The sequence below is a fragment of the Ambystoma mexicanum genome, chromosome 8 (assembly GCF_040938575.1).
Source record: "Ambystoma mexicanum isolate Mex_15411 chromosome 8, UKY_AmexF1_1, whole genome shotgun sequence".
Lineage (NCBI taxonomy): Eukaryota > Metazoa > Chordata > Amphibia > Caudata > Ambystomatidae > Ambystoma > Ambystoma mexicanum.
Window position 1 is genome coordinate 149,991,799 of NC_090929.1, and position 23,208 is coordinate 150,015,006.

Genomic DNA, 23,208 nt, shown 5'->3' on the forward strand with positions numbered 1-23,208 from the left:
AAAAAGCCAGGAAATTAATTTGTTACAAAGTTTTTCAGTCTGTGCATTTTGATCTCCTGTGATTTGGCCTGTGTGCTGGCAGGGACCAGTGACACACTTGCAGGGAGGCAGTGTTTTCCTACCCTGGTCCCAGTGCATAGGTTGTTGTACTTCTGTGTCGCATTGGTGGTTGCATAGAAATCATGTATCACTCTGGCTTCAAATGCTGGCTCACTTTTGGATCTCTATGCAGCCATCTGTTTGCTTAGAAGTGCTCCTCGCCACACAAAGTTGCTATTGTGTCCCTGGGTGTTTGAAGGCATGGCTGGCTTCCCTGCAAAGCCCCTTTCCCCCTTCAGTGGATGAGATGGGACTTGGAGTCTCAGTTTCTTCACTGGTTCCCCGGGAGTAACCTCCTCTCATGTTTCCAGGGGACGGCAGTCGCTATCTGATCCTGACACTGGAAGTGGATCACATGCGAGGGGACAGCTGTCAGAGGGGAGGTGGGGAATTCATCAGACGATACACAGTATTCTACCCTTCCTCCTGAAGACGACCTTATAATACCCAAGTTCTTGATGGCTTGTTGTCATTCCACAAATCCCCCTTATTGTAAAAACCAGAAACCCCTTCCTTTGCCACACTAGACAAAATTCCATTTATACATACGCAACACTCACATCTGCTGTTTCTGATGTTTCTCTGTATTCAACTTTTGAACATCATTTTAGAAATCTAATAACATCTGTGGACTTCAGCTCCCATAAAGCCTCAAGTACTGAGACGAAGAAGAAGAAGAGGAGGAAGGAGTTTATGCAAACTAAGAGAAACCTAATGTGCAGACTAGTTGTTGGGCTGAACTTAAAGTGTGCAGGTCATTTAAAAATCGTGTCCACACTCAACGCAGCAGAATGGGAGAGAACCATGCCTGAGAAAGTCCAGAGAGAGAGAGAACGGGCACATTCATGTGGTGGCTCGCGAACGCGAATTACACATACCAGCATGGCGTGAAGGAAGGATAGATGCAACAGGCACACCTGAAGAACCGTGTAGGCGCTGGGTGCCCCAGCAGAGCTCGTGGAGGTACAGTCTTGCAGGGAAGCAGCATTCTCCGGTCCAAGCCACAGTGGGAAGCCAGCGGATGAACGCTGGGTTGCAGGAAAAGCTGGAGAAATGTAAAAATCATATGAGAAACCGTCCCAGGGAGGAAGCTTCACCGCAGAGGCATGCCATAAGTGGAAGACTCTGCGAACTACCAGTGAGCCTGCCCAGAGCCATTGGGGACATCAGGGTGTACGGACACAAGCAATAAAGTGAATTCATTATTTGAGACTGCTATTACAGACAGTGCTTAAAGTTTAAATACAGACAAAACCCATTGTTATAGCAATCCCCGAAATGAAGAATATTTGAATACCGACAAGATAAGTGCAGCAGCAAAACCTGAACAAATATCTATGCATGAAATGTCAATGTGGGAGAAAGCTGCAGCAAGTTGTACCCTAAGTAAACATATTGAAACGCAACAAAGTTGATATGGCTGTGGCATAGTGAAAAGGACAGTGAAAATGAGAATTAATCTTAGCCACTGGCGTTGCTCTGTTATCAAGCAGTTTGGCCTGGACTGCCCCTTTTGGGGTCGGACCAGACCTGATTTTCATATGGTCTTTCCCCTTTTGTAATGGCTTGGCAGGCGAAGAACCATGGTCTGGAGGGTTTCCCAGAGCAATGCCAGAGGTTAGGATTCATTCCAAACCTTCCAGCCATCACCTCAATTTGTTTTTGTTGGTGTAAGCCACCACGAGATATTCCAGCTGTTCGTGAGTACTGTATGAATGGTCAAAACTATGTTAATTGTACACTTTATTAAATAGATTTAAAATGTGCCCACTTATATTTTGCTCATCATCAAAATCTGTATTCGAATTGTACATATTCTAACTAAAGAGCTCAATAAAAAAGAATACATAACAGAAAATCTGGTAGAAAGAATTACATATGTATCAGAATCAGGGCTCAATAGACATATGGCAAAGTTGAATCGCTTTTCTGTAAAGAATTATTCAATGCTGTAGGACCCAAAATTGTTTACATAAAATCAAATGGTTAAAAGCACACTGTCTTGCATTAAAAATTCTAAAAATCGGTATTCAGTATTGTGCGCACAATTTTTCATATTTCGGGCACAACAATAGAAAGTGGAAACTAGTCTCTATTTTATCGGGACAAAAGGGGCAACAAGTATTACATAATTTTGCATTTGTCTTCCAAGAGACAAAAAGTGTTTAGAGGCAATACATTAAAATGAAATCTAGTAACAGCCCAGCGATAGTGGAAAGATGTTTGGAAGTATGGCTGTAGCCCCATTATAGACCAGGTTTGTTGTCCCAATATCCTATTGAACTGGATGATCTCCAAACAGCCCTTTAAGATGAGTAGCAGTACCATCGAGATAGATGGGGATGCAGATTCATACTCCAGCATCAAATAATCAAGACAACTCAATAGTTTGGCAAAGTGAGTCTGTTTAATGACAAGTCCATAAAACGGGGAGTACAACGAACATCAGCAATTGCTCGATCTTCTCGCTCTCTTTACTTTCAGAAAAAACACAATATTTATAGCCACAACTTATCATTGCTGACGTACAACCTGCGCACGTACTAACGTAATTCTATGTGGCAACCTTAAAAACCTAACATGCAACGTGATTGGTTATAGGAAGGTAACTTAATATAGGTACTATATCTGTATATGTTAACGGGGAGAGGGGATTGGATAATCAATGTCAGGTGGGGCAAGTAAGCCCTCCCTTCAAGATGGCCACTATGAACGTCACTAAAAGTACGACGTCTCATTGGCTCTACTCACTGTAGGACCCTAGATTACATGGTCCACTATGATTGGGTTGGCATCAATCCCACTCATACCTTTCCATCTACGTCTAGCAGCATGCAGAAAGAACATCCAGGTGCAGAGAAGCTTGTCTGCACCCTAGCTTCCCACCAATTATGCTACAATCGATCATCACTTCAGTAGTCCTGTGTCAGTTACTTCTTTGTAGTTTGGCCTTGAGTCTGCTCTGTGCTCTGAGAACTTTTAAGGAGTATGGGCATGGTGGGGATACATGCGTAGGTGGGAAAGTCTCACTCTTCCAGCCTGTCTTTGTCACGTGACTGGACACTGTGAAATCAGCTTTACTCTGTCTTTTCGTATATTTGATTTAATTCTACCAGTTCGCTGACGTCTGTGGCTTATCTTGACCTTTCTGAACAGGATTCTCTGTTCTCTTTTCTCCTTAATTGTATCCCATGTCAGCCCATACCAGCCAGATAAGACCTTGGCTTCTTGGCATAGTCATCCATAGCTGAGTTTTGCTCCGCCTCGATTCTCGATTTTATTGCTGCAACACTCCATTTGAGGCCTTTTGTAACCTTTGTTCAATTCTGTTCATATGCGTAGTGGACTTGCATTCATACATAAAGTGCTTCTTGAGGTATATACTTGTAAACATTGGTGCTTGCTGCAATTTATTGACTATTTAAGCATAAGCTAGCTTCACAATTCTTTTGCCTCTTGCAGTTACTTGCATCTGTACACGTTTAAACTAAACTAAATATCTTCATCATGTATGTGGCATATGTTTCTTCATCTTGAGCCTGAGCTGTCACTTATCCGTGGTGTCTCCTTTATATTTTGTCTCTTGTCAATATTCTTAGGTCATTATATCTTCTATATGTGCATTAATCCGATTTCTTATGACGCCACCATTCATCTTCCTTAATTATCATCTTTGCTTCTTCGGGTATTTCATTCAAACCACCATCATATTGTCTAGGATGTAGATCTGGCTTTCTCAATGGATACCTTACTGTCCAGGTTTTCTTAGGTGTCGGTATATTAATAGGTGCTGTTACACTGATAGGTACTGGGCAGAGCCCATGTGCTGCTCTCTGCTGATTTTATTTGCACTTTTGTCATGTTGAAATTAGAGACCCACTGAACAGTTAAGCTTTGGAGTACATGGTTACACCAAGATATCATATTATACTTTATCTGGCAGTAATTCGATCAAGTAGATTATTAGGTAAAGCTGCCTTCTTGTGTGAACGGGTTGATAGCCATAACTTTAGTGGGGCACTCTTCCCACAACTCGGATATAGGGCAAATTCCCAAATCTATATAAAACTTGTTTCCGGATGAGCATACCGGTAAACTAAGCAGCTTACGAAAAAAGTATTTTTCAGATGTCCGGAGCTTACTTTGCTCCTGAAAGCCCCAAAGTTTGGCACAAAACCAATTGCCCTTGCTAGTGCAGTGTAGATGTCAATTATAACTGCCAATGACTGTCGTCTGTAAAGGGAACAGGATTTATGAATTGCCTTAATACTTTGTTTCATCTTTACAGCGGCAGTTCTAGGCCCTCCAGATTTGTGAAGTGGTCTTTTTCAGGTATTCTGTCTTTAGGACTAGTGTAATAGGTAAAGTGTCTAATGAGGCGGTTTTTAATTTGGGTGAAAGCTAACTACGACCTTTAGGTCCAGAGTATACATGCAATTCACATACCTGGTTTCTGCAAGGAGCAAGGGGTCCTGGCGATGAGGGCAACTTTACACCTTTTACCTGGATGAATGTTTGCAGTCTTGATGAGCAAAGTTTTATGCTACCTCAGGGAAAGTGTTTTTAGTTCAGGCGAATAGCTCACGGGTTAAGCACTCAACACCGATATGCTGCCAACCTACAAGTCACAAGTTTGAATCCCAGCAGGGCCGACTCAGTTCTTCATCCTTCCAAGCGTAATACATTGAGTATCATTCAATTGGGAAATATTAGAAGCTATTATTATTACAATGCTTAGAAGCAGGAGGAATCTGGGATAAAGCACTACATAAAAACTTCATATTACTATTTTGACACCCCTTGACCCTCTTTAGGCCCCAATATAGTGTCTGCATAGGTTATTCACTAGTAAACTGCCTAGAATTGTCTTGTTTTAGAACTGGCCCTGTATCAAACCCATTTGGTTGGATCAGCCCAGAAATCTTAGCATGTAGATATTTTTCAGACTATCCAAACGTTGCAGATATAGTACAATGTTATGACTTTTTTCTCTCGTTGACTCCACATTGGTTATTCATTCTCATGCCGCTCGGGTCCCAGGGAATAATCTCACGAGAGCAAGCGATTTCTCTACACTTCTCTCTGATCTCTAACCGGTTACTAGCCATGTGCAGAGCTAGTCCCTGCAAGTCCATGTCTTCTCAGTCCTGCTGTGACTCCTCTCTGTCCTCTAACCGCTTACTAGCAACGTGCAGAGCTAGTCATTGGTCGTCAATTGTCCTCTCATGTCCTGGTGTGACTCCTCCCTGTCCTCTAACCGGTTACTAGTCTCGTGCAGAGCTAGTCCCTGCAAGTCCATGTCCTCTCAGTCGTGGTGTGACTCCTCCCTGTTCTCTAACCGCTTACTGGCCACGTGCAGAGCTAGTCCCTGCAAGTCCATGTGCTCAGTCCTGGTGTGACTCCTCCCTGACCTCTAACCGGTTACTAGCCATGTGCAGAGCTAGTCCCTGCAAGTCCATGTGCTCTCAGTCCTGGAGTGACTCCTCCCTGACCTCTAACCGGTTACTTGCCACGTGCAGAGCTAGTCCCTGCAGGTCCATGTGCTTGCAGTCCTGGTGTGACTCCTCCCTGACCTCTAACCGCTTACTAGCCAGATGCAGAGCTAGTCCCTGCAAGTCCATGTCTTCTCAGTCCTGGTGTGACTCCGCCCTGTCCTCTAACCGGTTACTAGCCACGTGCAGAGCTATTCCCTGCACGTCCATGTCCTCGCAGTCCTGGTGTGACTCCTTTAACCGGTGACATTGACCTCCTTCCCTCATACACGTCCTGCAACTCGTCGGTGTGTTTTTCAGTGTAATAAATGGATGCGCTTCACAGCCCGGCTCTTCCCAGTAACGAACTATGTTTAGATTCAGGCAGGAGGCCAGCAAGCGTTGTTCTGAGTTGGTGGGCGTGAGAACCAGCTACTGTGAATGGGAATCCAACCCCTCCCGCCCCCTTCCACACAAGACTTCTGGCCCCATCTGCAAGTGCGTGTGGCCAGGGCTTCAGTAACCATTTTGTGTCTGGCTGCCGGATGCGAACATTGGGTTGTTAGTCTCTAATGCTGCCTTGTGACTTGAATATTGAATGCACAAGAGCGATTACATAGCACTCACTGAAAGCAAAATGTGTCGTATGCTTTTTATATGTACTGCAATATACAGGGCACTTTAAATCTGCTTAAATGAAGTATTTAACAGTTTGATGCCATTGTTGTGTTCTACTTAGTTCACTAACCCTGGAGATAAACTGTTAAAGCTGTTCAGCGCTGAACCATATCCTCGTCCTCTTTGGATGAGACTTGCGGGGGTAAGGGGGGGGGTGGAAACTAATAGGCAGGAGATTCCGCGCAGTACAATAGCAAAGTAACGTGACATAGCATGCCCCCGTTTCATTGCTGCTGTAGATGTCTTCTCCCCATACTGGAGCAATAGTGGCCGCCCACTCATTCTGGACCATTGCTCTGGCTAGCTCCCAACAATGTCCATTTGGTAGTGCTTGGCTCTAGCCTCCATGAAGCCCGTCCTATTGTTAGCCTGTTGCTTTGTCTGGTCATTGTCAGCCAGCGCTTAGGGGCACGCCTATACAGGAGGGAGAACTGTGCAAGTGACCCCATCATTCTCTTACAACATTACAAGGTCACGTTGGGCCTGCTTTCAAGTGGAGTCTAAATGTGAAGGTGATTAAGCATTTTATAAAGTTCTTACTGTAGATTACTTGATAACATTATAACCAGAGGCGATGCCAGGGGAGATCTGAGGGGACTACAGCCCCCCAAGATAACCAAAAGATTGTAACCCCAGACAGCAGCTCAGGGGCTGCAACCAAAAGGCTAGCTAGCCCCGGCCCCGACAGTAGCTTAGCCTCAGATCTTTTCCAGAGCTAGCAACACCCCTTATTACAACCATGTCGAAGATATTTTGTTTTTGTTCTGTAAAGCGTGCCACAGATAACCAACTTCTTAGGTGGGGCCTAACATCGTTTCATCAAAACTACAAGACAGAGCCAGCCCAGGAAAACCTTGTATATTATAGCAATCGCCCCCACTTTGGGGCATAAGGGGGTATACCTGGTAACGTCACTCCAGCCCGAGCCTAGGCAAGTCCGAACGAAGTGAGGGCCCCGCCGAGGGATCAGGGCCGTTACCAACCCAGTACGCCCATGACAAGGAAGTGGTAGCTATTCGCACCCCGGGGGAGCGAGTATTTTTAGTTTTTTGTTTTTTTTAAATGAAGACTGATTCTGCATGCATTGCGCGAGCCCATTCTCCTGTGAAAAACTAGATGGCTGCTGCCAAAGAAATGGAAAAGTGACTGAGTCGGGCCGAGACGGAGCCTCGGAGCCGGCTGATGGGAGCCCAAGCACGTTAGAAGGGTGGGATATGGTTGGATGGCCTGCAGCCAGAGGGAGGGGGCGCAGTGCTGGGGATTGGTGGTGAAGGGCAGAGGCAACTAAAAATAAATAAATGGTGGTTCCCAGGATGTGCCTCGGATGGCTGTTAAAACGCGGGTGGTGCACCTGCAGTTCTCACCCCCGTTTCCAGCTATCTGGGTGCCTTTCTGCAGGAGCAAATCGGTAATCTCTGCATGTTGGCTTATTGCAAAGCACTTGCCCATTAATCAAAAGTGGGACTGCCCACCGAATTGCGTCCAGCTTCTGCATCTCGCACGGTATAGTTCCCAAGTCCCCCAAAAAAAACATTGGATACAAGTGATGTTTGTCCATTTAATTCTGACTCCTAGAAATTATAGCAGGGACGTCATTTGGGGGTCTTGAGGTCTCCCTTGCTACCTCTGTGGTCTCCCTTACTACCCCTACATTTTTTTTCTTTTAAAAGTTTTTAAATCGAAGCTCCTGGGCTGTGGCCAACGCCATGTGGCTCTTTGTTTCTGGAGTGGCTGGCTTTCTTGTTCAGGCCTATTAAAAAAAAAATATATAAAGTTTTACACTGCTCAAAGTGCAACACTTGGAGCAATGACCCTAAATAAGAAAGAATAGGAATAACAAATGGTCTTTCTGGAATTCTATACAGTTACCAGTACATTGGTAGCCACTACAGAGTGTAATGTGTTTTCTGACTTTGAGAACATTCAGACATGTAATTGCTAATTTTACTACACCCGGTAAGATATCTATAGCTGATAAAATAGCTCAGTGGGTTGAGCGCTCGCTGCTGCGATGTGTGTGATCTGCAAGTTGCAGGTTCAAAATCCCGGCAAAGTCAACTCAACCTTTCATCTTTCTGAGGTCTGATATTGTATGTATATTTGTTCTATATAAAGTGCTTAAGCACTATGTAATAACACATCATTATGATTTGGCCTTGGACGTCTGCTTGGATTCACAGTAATTTGGTAATATGTGCCTATACATACTGATATTAACGATACATATGGTGATTTATTCTTTTCTGAAATGTATATTATTATTATTATTATATCACATTGCAGTCGCATTGTAACCATATTTATTGTATTTGTAAAAAAAACACGAGGGTGGAGAGTTGTAGCACTACAAAAAACTCCCCAACAACGTGTCAGACACGGTCCCTTGCACACATGACCATACCAGTATCTAGTGAAAAAGTAGTCTTTATTTAGTTTAAAAAGACACGTAACCAACAAAAAATGCAAATTAGCATTATCAGGGTGGACACAAAGTTACTAGTCTCTCCCCATGGCATACAGGTCTAAAAAACACTCACCCCCCCCCCCTGTCCTACCCTCCCTTAGGGTGGAAGTTCGCCACGCGTTCCGCTTGTTCACCAAGCTTCCTCAGGCTGATTAACATCCACATTCGTGAAAAACACCATTTTAAATGAAAACAGGAACAAGCGCGGCTCGAGCGTTAGGCTCCTCCCCTTCCTCCCGTTATTCTAGGTCATGTGATAACCTCAGGTCATATTATCAACAGTGTGAATAATACCGCCATGTTGGACTGGCTAGTTTGCCTAATAGGCGAGTGGTACTGTGCATGAAATAATCTCATCTAGCAGTCAAGTATGTAATTGACTCTAAAATGAGGTGAGGAAATGAGCCCGAAGTTCAAAAAGCCGCGCTTCCAATTCCCTATTAAAAAAACTTTTTTGTAACATGTACATTTTATAGATGGTATTCAGCGCTAATGCGCTATCTTATAACATGGTTATTGTTTATCTGACTTAAAGGGATGGTCTAGTAAAAATGTTTATTTAAAAAATAGATAGGCCACATAAAAAAAAAATACTAGCATCCTCCGTTTTTAAAACTTCCTATGTAAAATTTTGAGCTATTCAAGCTCAAAATTCGAAAAAGCAAGCACAGGGGCGCAGCCATTTTGTGAAATGGAGGCCCTCCTGTGCTGGCTTTTGCTTTTGCGGCACTAATGAAGGAAAAGCCAGCCAGCTGTAGTAAACAAAGTCTACCGCTGGGTGGCTTTCCCTTCATTAGTGCCGGGACTCGGAGGACGCGGACCGGAGACCAGAGCAGGAAAGCTGCAGCTGAATCTCGGTAAGTGCTATTTATTTTTTTTACAAAAAATAAGCACTAGCTGCGGTTTTCTTTCTAAGTTTTCCGGGCTGGAGGAGCCCGGAAAACTTAGAAATAAAACCGCAGCTTTAAAAACATTGTATTTATGTTTGCGGTCGCTTTTGAAGCGACCGCAAACATAAATACAACGTTATTGTGTTGGAAAACGCTGCGGTTTTTCTTTCCATGTTTCTCAGGCTCCTCCAGCTCGGAGGAGCCTGATAAACTCGGAAAGAAAAACTGCAGCGTTTTCCAACACAACCGCGTTGTGTCTGCCTGAATCTGCTTTCCCATTTGGGGCTCTCGGACGGGGAGCCCGAGAGCCCCAAATGGGAAAGCAGATTTAGGCAGACAACGTAGCATTTCCCATTTGGGGCTCTCGGGCTCCCCACGGGGAGCCCGAGAGCCCCAAATGGGAAATCAGCTGCAGGTAGAAACACTACGCGGCATGTAAACATAACCGCGTGTGTTTCTGCCTGCTGTGGCTTTCACTTTGGGTCTCCGGTGAGCACCGGAGACCCAAAGTGATAGCCACAGCAGGCAGAAACACACGCGGTTGTGTTGGAAAACGCTGCGGTTTTTCTTTCCAAGTTTCTCAGGCTCCTCCGAGCCGGAGGAGCCTGAGAAACTTGGAAAGAAAAACCGCAGCGTTTTCCGACACAATAACGTTGTATTTATGTTTGCGGTCGCTTCAAAAGCGACCGCAAACATAAATACAATGGGCCTCATTACACGGAAGGCGGTGATCCAGGGTGCTATTAGCACCCTGGACCATGCCGGTAAATTACCGGCACCGCCTTGCCGGAAAGGGGATTTACCGCCCCATTCCAAGGTTGGTGGGGCGGTAAATCCCCCTTCCGCCATTGCCCTTCCCCATTCCCATTTCTGCCCCATAGGGCTCTATGGGAATGGGGAAGGCGCTAATTACGGCACCGCAATTTTGCGGTGCCGTAATTAGCTCCGAGGTCCCTTAGCGGGTTGGTTTTTAACGCCTGCAAAAAGCAGGCGTTAAAGCACCAACCCGCTAAGGGACCTCGTAGTAAGGCGGTAATGGTTAACGGTCACCGTTACCATTAACGGTGGCCGTTAACCATTACCGCCTTCCGTGTAATGAGGCCCAATGTTTTTAAAGCTGCGGTTTTATTTCTAAGTTTTCCGGGCTCCTCCAGCCCGGAAAACTTAGAAAGAAAACCGCAGCTAGTGCTTATTTTTTGTAAAAAAAATAAATAGCACTTACCGAGATTCAGCTGCAGCTTTCCTGCTCTGGTCTCCGGTCCGCGTCCTCCGAGTCCCGGCACTAATGAAGGGAAAGCCACCCAGCGGTAGACTTTGTTTACTACAGCTGGCTGGCTTTTCCTTCATTAGTGCCGCAAAACTCTTGTTCAGAGGAGAATTGCCTCGCATTTCGGTGCTGGACTGCCCCAGGGCAGGACAAAGACTGATATGTTTGGGATATTTCTTCTCTGTGAAAGATAGTGAGCTAAAGACTCTGGGTAAGTCCCTCGTAACAAGGACTAATGTCTGGCAGAGGGACTCCCAGGACCCCCCTTGTTAAATCTGCATATTTAAGTAACTTTGGGTCTCACCCTAAGTTACTAGGGGAATCCAGACGTGGACCCCTTGCTCACTATTCTTAGAGAGGCACAGATCCACCCTACTGATGAGGTCCAACCAGACCGAAACACGTGTCTGGGGTTTCTGTTGGTACTCTTGTTCAGAGGAGAATTGCCTCGCATTTCGGTGCTGGACTGCCCCAGGGCAGGACAAAGACTGATATGTTTGGGATATTTCTTCTCTGTGAAAGATAGTGAGCTAAAGACTCTGGGTAAGTCCCTCGTAACCAGGACTAATGTCTGGCAGAGGGACTCCCAGGACCCCCCTTGTTAAATCTGCAAAAGCAAAAGCCAGCACAGGAGGGCCTCCATTTCACAAAATGGCTGCGCCCCTGTGCTTGCTTTTTCGAATTTTGAGCTTGAATAGCTCAAAATTTTACATAGGAAGTTTTAAAACGGAGGATGCTAGTATTTTTTTTTTATGTGGCCTATCTATTTTTTAAATAAAAATGTTTACTAGACCATCCCTTTAATAAACATTTAACCATTACGCCCCAAGCTTTGAAGTGTTATTGAGGCCATGGATCATAGCGTAGCGCGGACAACTCTGCCAATTTAAAGTGACATACATTTGTATGCACCTTTGTATTTTCATAAATTGACTCCGTGCCACTTGAGAAAAATTCCACATTTTTCCAAAGTGCAAATGCAATAATCTTTCTAAAGTGCAAGTGCATAGACCAATTAAAGAAGGGCTAGTAAAATGCAATATAATGAAAAGACATGTTAGTAAGCAGCAGCATATAAGTAGAATTCAAGGCAGCATAATCTTTCTAAAGTGCAAATGCTTTGACCTGTTGATAAAAGACAGTCATATCAATCAAATTACGATTTAGAGCAGCATAATCCATATCGAAAGTGCCAGTGCAGTAACCGAGCATTCTTTGTAGATGACAAATAGATAAAGTGCTAGTACATTATTATCCCTAGTTCTAAAAACAGAAAACTACCAGCCGCACATTTAAATTAGATACATAATATCAAAATATCAAATATAACATTTTAAAATATCAGACTTAAAAGTGTCAAATATAGAACTGCTGGGTCTCAATCACCAAGATCATCTCTATTGTTATGGAAATGTCTAGGCACCAAGGGTCACCTTGATTGAATAAATGGGCCACATAGTAGCCACTTCATTGATTCATGAATTCACCTCTAGCATTTTACAAAAAAAGGGGAAATTTACTGCAAAAATGCAAATAGTTCTGGGTCAATGTTGAGCCCATTGGGCCTTAGAGTGTCAAATTTGCAAATCAAAGATGCCTCCAATCGTCTCAACTTGAGTTCTCTATTCCCCAGTCTCTTGTGTATTGGAACATGAGCAAGACCCACAAATGTCATTTCATTTACATTTACTCCATGTATCTCCAAAAAATGTTCCTGTTAATGGATTGGTAACATCCCCATTTTTAATCGCTCTATAATGCTGCAGAATACTTAACTTTAAAGACCCTATAGTCGAGCCAATAATTATTGTAGTATACTTAGGAACAATGCTATGTGATACCATTTCCTGTTTTGTCAAGGGGTGAAATGTTGTGTACCATTGCTTCCCGTGATGTCACTTTGGGGTGGGGTCAAATGACAACACTTCCTGTGATGTCATCAGAGGTCAAGGGTCGTTTGTTGTCACTTATGCTACCACTGGCATTTTGGTGAAATGACATCCATGAATTACAGTAACCTTTTAGGATGTGTTTTTTTTTGTTTTGTTTATCGAGCATTCATTTTTCTCATGGATTTTTCTCGGGAATATGGATGGCCCATATTTTTTAAGTTGAACTTGGAAGAAAAATAAAAAGCAATGCTCCCTTGCACCAGTGGCGAGGGAAGAGATTCTTTCGTCGGAAGTTGACAGCAAATGACTGTTGGCCACATCCCTATTGCATGACTCACTCTGCGCTATCTGCAATCAGTGTCAGGGACCCCGATCAAGGGTGCCTGCCTGATGTACAGACTGGGAGAGTACACATGGCAAGCTGTGCAATGCACTGTATCATTTTCTGACCCCCAAGGAATTGAGTTATATTAAGTTGTGTATTCTTGAGACAGGACTAAGCCAGTGATGGCAGACAGGATAGCTTGAAGGAGAGAAGGGTGCCAATAGGCAACAGTGTTTCGTCATGACTGTTTGGGTGCTTATCACTCCTTAAGGACATCAGGAAATTTAAAGCAATCATTGGCAATGCCAACAGTTTGGGCTTTTGCACGGGCATGGGAAAGGCACTTGCCAGGCACTGCCGTAGTGGTATTAAATGGCCATTGATGGTAGGAGTGAGAAAATGGAGCGAGTACCTGGGCATCTAATAGCAGTGCTTGGCAAATGCCTAATACTTAGACACAAACCAAAATGGTTGGCTTTGCCAATGCTTGTTTTTAACAGGACTTCAGTGAAAGACATGCATAGTGCTTATAAATTGTTCGGCTGAAGGCAGACCTGGTTAAGACATTTTTATTATGCAAAATGCTCTTTCCATTCAACCCTCTGGTCCGACACACTCTGCCGGACATACCTTGGATGTTCTCATCTCCTCAGACGTCCCCCTCTCGAACGCTCTTTTAGAGAAGGAGCCAAGTACCCCCACCCAAAGCTCCACCCCCATGTTGCCTATATGTTGGGAATCGGAAGTTGAGACATGTGCAGTACCAGTGAGAATGCCTGTACCGCAAAGAATCATGTAAGGTACCCATTAAGGAAACCATATATGCACTCAAGAAAATATGGTGGCCATTTGAATTAAATCACAGGAAGTGTGAAAATGAGCAAGAAAGAAGACTGGTGACGTCATGAAAGCAGAGCTGACGCTCCCAGAAAAGAGGCAAGAGGCTGAAAACATAGATGTTCTATAGGATCAAGGAGGAGGTGTTAAAGATGAGCAACATTTCGGCCTCATGATGAAGATGCTCATGCTACAGAAACGATGAAGAAAATGCAAAATCAATTTAACAATTGTGCAGACACGGTAACGCAAGCAGGAAAGGTATTTTTAAGGCTGGCTATGTAGTGAATAGATAATGTGCCAATGTAAATCCATAGGAATCTGTACACTATGGATGTTCCACAACGCACTTGGACCTAGTGAATAGAAAGGCTTTTTCAGTGTGGCGCAGTTGGAAAACAGCTAATGATGGAGGGAGAATCCAGGAAATGCTTGGCTGGCCCAGCACCAAGAAGTCAAGGCCGCTGTGAGCCTGAGTGTTCATTCAGTAGCTACAACACATGTAAAAAGAACAAACCCCTGTCTGAGGTGGGTTGGACGAACATTGAAGACGTCAGAGGTTCATCATTTAATAGGATTTAATACAGCAAAAAGCTCTGAAACATGGTCTCCAGTCACATGGTAAAATGAAAATAGACACTGGGTCGAGCTACATCGGAACCAAGAGACAAACTATGCCTATAATCCCTTTTATTCTCAGACACGAAGAACATTTACAAGGCCATGTTCAAAGGCTAATTGACTGGCAGACTGCAAGAGTGATGATAGAAGACAGGCTAATTAGGTGGGAAGCTATGGTCAAGACCATCCCACGAGCACCTGCGGTACCATCCTGCGTGCAGCTAGCCTGCGTGGAATATTACAGAGGAGTACTAGGGTGGCAACCAATTATAGAGGGCTATATAGATATAGGGCAATATAGAGCCCTATAGTTTGTTTGACCAATAGGGCGTTGTGTAATTGATGACCTTCAAAAGTGACTATTATTAGAGGATGGCTTCGTTGCCTGCCTGATGTTAGAGACCCAATTACTATCCCTGTCAGTATGGAACGTATACTTAGATGTTCCCTCTAAGTCTATCACTTTCCCAAGTAGGTTTTTGTAGTTTGCCACGTAGATTGACGTCAGCGATGACACGTTTTTACTATATAAACTGTGTTTTTTATGAAACTCGCTCAGTGAGAGAAATCGAGCGTACGTCCTTTGATGTTGGTTGTACTCCCTGTTTTAGACGATTGCAAATAAAATAGACTAACTTTGCCAACTTCCTGAGTCGGTCTGATTATTGTTGTTTGAGTAAATTCTGCATCCCCATCTATCTCATTGTATTGCTACCTCGTCTCAAAGGGCCCTGTGGGTACACGGGTTCACTCTCACCGCTCCTCTCTCTTGGACTGAACACTTTCTGCTCTCCTCTCACCTGAGGCTCTCTGTCCTCCAGGCTAAACCCACCCCAGCACTGCCAACAAAGCACAAGAATCAAGCCAGAGGATATACAAGCAAGTACACTGAAAGGAGCACAATCCCACCAGCTGAGTCGGGAACGGACCCTCAATCAACCCCTCAGATCACTGCACATGAATCACAACCGTATTATTTAAATACATTTCTTTATTCAATTAGAAACATTAAAATGATTATTAAATAAGTTAGAGCTCATACATGAATAAGAGTAAATATTTGACATACAATTATAAACACAAAGTGCATAATGTGAAGCAAATACTATTTTCCAAAAAAGACTGCTAAGAACCCAATGCCAAATCACAAATTGGAGAGCGATCACAATCATCCCCAAATATATCTAGATCAGTGCCAGTGAATTGGACACACTCGGGAGACGGGGATCTATCGAGTGAAAAATTCTGGTCAACTGAACAAGTCTGAATGATTTAGAAATGCATTCATAGGCTGGTTAAATCCTAAAAATGGCAGGAAAGAGGATTTGTTATTTCCAAATGTGGCAGTGCAATAATAGAACAAACAGGAAATTGAAAAGCATCACAAATTTAAAGCCATACTCTAAAAATTCTAGCATGGGATGCAATACACCCCAGCACTGCCACCTACCTTCTCGGTCATTAGGCCCATGAAGCGTGTGTCAGTAGATGCCTTGGCCACTACTTTCTCTGCTGCTCCTATACCTGCGGCTGACTCACATTCTGACAAAGCCCTCGCTAACCTGCACCTTTCTATCGCCAACACTCTGGGCATCCTTGCCCCTGTCATGAGAATCCATCTGAAGCCTATCTCCGGGTGCAACTCTTGGTATGACCCCGACCTCGCCGCCCTGAAACACAAGTGTAGGGTTGCTGAGAGGAAGTGGAGGGCATCGGGCACTCTCTCTTGGACTGAACACTTTCCGCTCTCCTCTCACTTGAAGCTGTCTGTCATCCAGGCTAAGCCCACTCCAGAACTGCCACCTACCTTCTCTGCCAAACTGGCCTGCCGCCTGCTCCAAAGGCAATGCAGACTCTCTGGCCTGTCAAGGAAGAGAGCCCACATCCAAGACCGACTCTCTGCAGCCTCTAACAACATGGCTGAAATCTTAAAAATCTACAAGGAGCTAGCCAATCCTTCTGCAGTCTTCACCTCTCCTGTTTCCCCCCAGGCTCTATGTACGGCTAAGGCTTCTCACTTCACCACTAAAACTCAGGACATCCTGTCCTCCTTCTTTTCCTCCCCCTCTACCTCTCTCAGCCTCCCTCTGGCTGCCCCTCCCGCTCCTCCTTTCTGCTCTTTCTCTCCAACTACACCTGACGATGTTTCTAGACCAGTCTGATCTATGAAAGTGTCATCCAAACAGGTGCTCAACTGCTACTCCAGAACCATCAAAGACCATATTGACACCCTCGCTCCAGCCGAGGCCGATTTCTGCAATCACTCTTTTGCCACTGGAACTTTCCCCTCTCTCCTCAAGCACTCCCGTGAGCACCCCTTCCTTAAAAAGCCTTCTGCCGATCCTACCTGTCTGCCATACTATCGCCCAATCTCCATCACCCCTTTCCTGGGTAAACTCTTGGAAAAGCTTGCCATCTCCCAGCTTACTCTCCACACTGAATCTGTTGGTTGTCTCCATGACCATCCGTTTCGCTTCAGAGCAGCCATAGGCATGGAAACTGTTCTCCTGAACACCCATGAAGATCTGCACACTAATCTCGATTCAAGCCTTCCTTCTGTCCTCATCCTCCTTGACCTTTCCTCTGCTTTTGAAACGGTCAATCACGACATCCTGACCAATCGACTCTGGCGCCAGGCTCATAACCATCATGAAGACCAACATTAGAATGGGACTATTTACTTGGGACTATTTAACTTCGGAGGGTTCAGCCAACATGGAGGCACACACATAGCTCAGTTACAAGGAACAGAGCTATGCGGTCTAGTCTTTTGGGTGTGGCAGGCCTGGGACTACTTTACCTGGACTACTTTGGGTGCGGCAGGCCTGCGACTATTTTACCTGCACTACTTTACCTGAGACTATTTAAACCACACCCAAACAGCAGAACATGCTTTGTGTTATTCTGCTGTGGGCAGCGTAACGCTCACCGTGTCCAGTTGTTTGATGTCAGTTTACCTGAAACCAAGGACCTGAAGAGAGAAAGAACACTATGGGCCTCATTACGACCCAGGCGGTAAGTTACCGCCTGGGCCGTGACTTTACCACCATGGCGTAAACTATGTTTACGCCATGGTAGTTGGCGGACTTACCGCCCCATTCCGACCTTGGCGGGGCGGTAAGTCCCCAATCCCCACTTACCCTTCCCCATTCCCATTTTTGCCCCATAGGGCATAATGGGAGTGGGGAAGGCGTTAATTACGCCACCGTAAATTACGGTGACGTAATTAACTCCATGGTCCCTTAGCGCCATAGATTTTAACACCTGCTAAAAGCAGGTGTTAAAAGCTCCATGGCGCTAAGGGACCTCGTACTCAGGCGGTAAGGGTCGGCGCTGTTTACGCTGCCGTAAACCCCTTACCGCCTGGGTCGTAATGAGGCCCTATGAAACTTACCTGGAACAGTATCCTGTCTTCAATCCATCGCTGACTTCAGTTCCACTCATCTGAAGGTACAAACTCCATCATCTGGCACCGCAGGCATCCTGGAATACCATAACCTGGAAAGAAGAGAAAGAAAGACAGCATTAGTAAGCGTTTACTCATGTTTCCTCCCGAATGAAGAAAGCCACACAATTCTTACCTGGGTAGTCATCTCCTGGTCAGTATCATTGCTAGAACATTACGCCACTCGGCGAGGAACATCGTAACCTGCAAGGAGAGAAAGACACAGGTTAGCAATATAATATGCAAAATAGCGCCGAGCATTGCGCATTACTCACCGGACAGCATCGCGCACACTACGCTTTCGCCTACCGGCCCATACTCATCTTCAAACTGCATGACAACACCAAAATACCTTTCCATACCTAAAAGAAAAGAAGCAAGACATTATTATTCGAACTAAGAGGAACATAAGAAGTGCATATAAAGACTGTAAAGCAGCAAACCTACGGAGTCGCGGCAGGCCTGGATTCCCACAGGGGGGCTTGCACCAGTGAAGTAACTTGGTCGCTGCTCGCCCCCCACATCTACGCGCCCCTGCCACGAGGAGCAGGACGGAGAATCCACCTTTTACAATATTAAGGTGAGGAGAAGGCCCAAGGGGGAGGAAGGAGTTGAGGCCAAGGGAGGTTGGAAAACATAAAGACAATCTGGTATTGAATCCAGCGCTCCTATATTGCAGACCCATCTTTAACCAGAGGCCTTACCATGGGACCGGGAGAGGGTTCGAGAGTGCAAATCATCCAAACAGGGCTGGGTGGCGTCCCCGTGGATACCAGGTGAGCGTAACACTGACCTCCTTCCGCCTGGACTGACCCTCCCAGGGCCAACTTAGGTACTTTATCTCCACCATCTTTCTCTCCACATGCAGTGTTCCCCAGGGCTCTAACCTCGGACCCTGGCTCTTCAATGTCTATTTGGCCCCTTTGGCCCACCTGATCTCTACCTTATCCTCTGACTTTCAATGTTATGCGGCTGCCACTTTGCTCTCTTTCAGGCTCCCCTCAGCCTCCTCACCTTTCTCGCCTGTCTATCTGCGATCCAGGATCAGTGCCCCTCCAACGATCTCTGCCTTAATGCTACTAAGACTGAGATCCTTCTCATTGGGACCCCTGCTTCGCTTTCCTGTGAGGCAAAAAACCTTGGTGTAATATTTGACTCCACTCTTTACTTCTCTCCTCACATTGCAGACCTGTGCAAGAAGGCCCCTTACCAGAGGTATTCTTCCTTTCTCACTTTCCCCCGGAAGCTCACTGTCTCCAGAGCCCTGGTTCTCTCTGGGCTGGACTACTGCAACAGCCTCTTTCTCAGTCTGCCTTCCTCTACTCTCCGCCCTCCGCAACTATCCAGAACAGGACTGCAAGACGTGTTCTTGGCCTCAAGGCCAGGGACGGTATCTCTCCAGCACTGACATCCCTCCACTGGCTCCTGGTGGCTGCAAGGATCAACTTCGAGACACTCTGCATGGTCCACAAGACTTTCTGTGGCCAGGGCCTGCACTACATCCAACTCTCTCTTCCAAAACACCTTCCTTCTCGAGCCCTTTGCTCAGCTACCTCAAACTCTCTGAGGGTCAAATGCTTCTCCAGGCAGAGAGTGGGGATGGGGGAGTAGATCTCTCTCCTCTGCAGGCTCTAAAATGGCCTCCCTGCCCCTCTCAAACATGAGCCAGACCACCTGAAGTTTCGGAAGCAGCTCAATACCTTCCTTTTCGCCTCTGCTTTCTCTCACTCTCAGCCCTGCTGATCTACCTGTCTGCTGCGCTGACTGGTTGCCTGGCTACCTTGGAGTCTCACTGGGTACCAGGCTCCTCCATGACCAGTCGCCCCTGCACTGCCTATGGGCCTACCGTACATTTAGGGGCTGTAACTGTAACCATACAGTCCCCATCCTCCTTCCACTTACCCAGATCTGGGCTTCCATGGCTGCACGTACTCCGAGCAATGCCGTCCTGATTTGACTTCCCCCTTCCCTCTCCCTGGCACTCCCTATTCTCCCTCCCCCCTGCTCTTTGTGTTATATCGCACTTGCACAATCTGAATGATACAAACACCAGTAAGATTGTTTGTTTTGCCCTCCCTCTGTCTTCCCTCCTTTGCCTTGTCGCGCCTAGAAAAACATGTGTACTGCCGCGTTATAAATCACTCGTATCATATCATCATATCATATATATCATATCATACCAGTAGCGTATTTACAGCTCCAATTAAGTCATTAACTCTCAAAAGACTGCTTTGAAAAAAACTCTGGCAGGCTTTGAGTGCAAAGTTTGATGGTAAGACTTGATTAAAGCGAGCTCAAATAGTTCACATGGGGAGTTGATTTGGGTGGTGAGGGGCAATAAATGGGTGGGAATGGCCATAGGGATTATCATGGCCTGGGCAGTCAATGGGTGGGTAAATTACCAAACACCTTCACCTCCTCGCATGCAATTTCTCCCTATTTGTACTCTAATGCAAGAGTTTTGGCAATAGGTGTCGAAAGTGACACCTAATAGCCCAAACTAAAAATGGCAGATGGAGGTACTATGCGAGTTAAGATTTTAAGGATTTGGGCTTGGTTCTCTTATTGAATATGAATAGTGCCCTAATATTCTTTTATCTCATCTGTTACAAGCGTGACTGTCTTCTAATGTTCTCCTTCTCTACTGTATGAATGTTTTTCTCCCTACCATCTCTACCCAGCAGTTTCTCTAGATACGTGTGTCTTAAGCATATCCTGCAGCACTTGAAAGACTGGTCATGAGACATGATTAAGGCCGCTGAGTCCCAGTCGGCACCAGGAAAGCTAAACCTTCTCAACAGTTCAGATACAGTGCCCCACTCTAGTTTGCCCACCGGGGAACCTGAAATAGGGGGGGGGTCCCCACTCCCCTTCTGGTGCTGTCGATTACACCCAGGCTGTATATCTGCATTGCTGCCAGTAGGTGACTCTGGTCTTTCTCCCCTTCTCTTCTCTGCAGATGAGCCTGACCCTGGACTTGGTTGCTGCGGGTGGATTTTGGTGATCGTGTCGTTCTTCTTCACACTGATCACGTTCCCCTTGTCCGTCTGGATGTGCATTAAGGTAACAATGAATGTATTGCAGCGTAATGTATTTGTGGAGGCCGGGCACTTTGCCACGCATGAGGCTTGCAGCCAAACTTTGTTTAAGAGTCTGCTATTAATGGCTGCCCCAGTTAGGGAAGGGGTACCCGCAAGCATGGCCGAATCACCACGCTGCTGATCCAGCTCTTTTCTCCACTCTGATTCCCCACCCTTATGTCCCCTTCACTGGCAGACCTATTTCTATTTCAACATAATGATTCCAACCCCTTATGATCCCAACCCCTTATGCCCACTTCACTGGCAGACATATTTCTATTTCAGCATAATGATCCCAAACCCTCATGCCCCATTCACTAGCAGACCTATTTCTATTTCAACATAATGATCCCAACCCCATATGCCCCCTTCACTAGCAGACATTTCTATTTCAACATAATGACCCCATCTCCTTATGCCCCCTTCACTAGCAGACATATTTATATTTCAACATAATAATCCCAACCCCTTATGCCCCCTTCTCTGGCAGACATATTTCTATTCCAACATAATGATCCCAATCCCTTATGCCCCCTTCACTAGCAGACATATCTATATTCCAACATAATGATCCCAACCCCTTATACCCCTTCAGTAGCAGGCATATATGGTCACCCTGAGTTACCTGGGGGCAACCAGACATGGACTCCCTGCTCACTGTGCTCCGAGAGGCACAGCTTCACCTCACTGATGAGGCCCAACAAGGCTGAAACATGTGTATGGGGTTGCTGTTGGTATTCCTGTTCAGAGAGGAATTGCCATAGCATTTTGGTGCTGGACTGCCCATGTGGGCGGGACAAAGACTGATATGCAAATGGATATTTTCAATCTGTGAAAGGTACAGTGAGCAAAACGCGTGTGCTGCAAACTCTCATCTCAGAACAGGTTATCATGCCATGTTCATTCTGGAGAGGAGCGCCTGCTACCTTTTTTTGATATATTTATATTCCAACCTAATGATCCCAACCCCTTATGCCCCCTTCACTAGCAGACCTATTTCTATTGTAACATAATGATCCCAAATCCGTAACCCACTTCACTAGCACACATATTTATATTTCAACATAATGATCCCAACACCTTATACCCCCTTCACTAGCAGGCCTATTTATATTCCAACATAATTATACCTCTGTCCAGCAGTGAAGAACTTTACATTTTTAATTCGTATTGCCATTCGATTGATCTGTGCAGTGGACTCCCTCTTAAAGACCTGCACATTACAGGTTCAACTCCTCCAGAAGTGACTCAGCATTTTGTCCTTCCAAAGTCGATTAAGGGAGTGCTGTTGAGTCGGGTGATGGCGCCTATTGTTTACGTGCATTGGGGTGATTTAGCGTGTAGTGCACGCTCTATTCTTAGCCATGTTAAAATGACCCTATGATCATAATATTCTTTTCAACTGTTTATTTTGTGTTCTGTATGCCCTGGCATGGCTTTGGTGTTGTAAACATATAACATTCTGGATCAGTGGTTGCACACGTTCTTTGTATTTTATATACTGGATAAAGTGCCCCCTATGGTAGGTAGGTACCTTATAAGGATATTGCAAGTCGCAGAGGAGTTCCATGACCAAATGGAAGAACAAGGCTGAGTTCATTTCTAAGGTTTTGGAACTCCTTGCTGACTGGCAATATCCTTTTTACATACGGTAGAGGGTATTATATTTCTTATAATACATGGCAACACACTGTCATCCACTTTGCTTAATCTAATGTAGGAGATCTTCCAGTTGTCGATACATCCAAGAATCGATTTGGATAACAAAATACAATATGCAGCTTTTATGTTGCAGAAACAGTTTAAGCAATTTGATTCAGTGCATCTAAACGACATTTTGTGCTTTTTCTGCAAGTTGTGACTTATTTTAGATTCTTTCACCCATGTGTTCAACTCTGGGAGTGCACAAAATAAGCATCTCACTTTAAACAGTTCCTTTTCAATTAATGTTTTGAAAGTGTCACATTAAGCTATTTTGAAAGGAAGGCATTTAAAAGTGTGCAATAACTGCGGCAGAGGTAGCTGGAATTCTGCACCCTGCTTCTCCAAGCAGGATGCATTGTGACGTCACAAGTGAATCGTACCAGTGACTACAGTGCAGTAGGGATGTCGCAACTATCCTGTAGTAAGAGCATGGTT

The 23,208-nt window shown here is 45.2% G+C and overlaps 1 protein-coding gene across 3 annotated transcripts in view; it reads left to right on the top strand.

Annotated features, from left to right (window-relative positions):
• The window catches only part of STOM (stomatin), a 214,714-nt gene that overhangs the window by 122,984 nt on the left and 68,522 nt on the right, over window positions 1–23,208 (top strand). For all 3 annotated transcript variants that reach the window (XM_069609515.1, XM_069609514.1, XM_069609516.1), the window contains exon 2: window positions 20,949–21,052. In XM_069609515.1, the coding sequence (XP_069465616.1) occupies window positions 20,949–21,052 (104 nt within the window). The remainder of the gene's footprint in view (window positions 1–20,948; window positions 21,053–23,208) is intronic.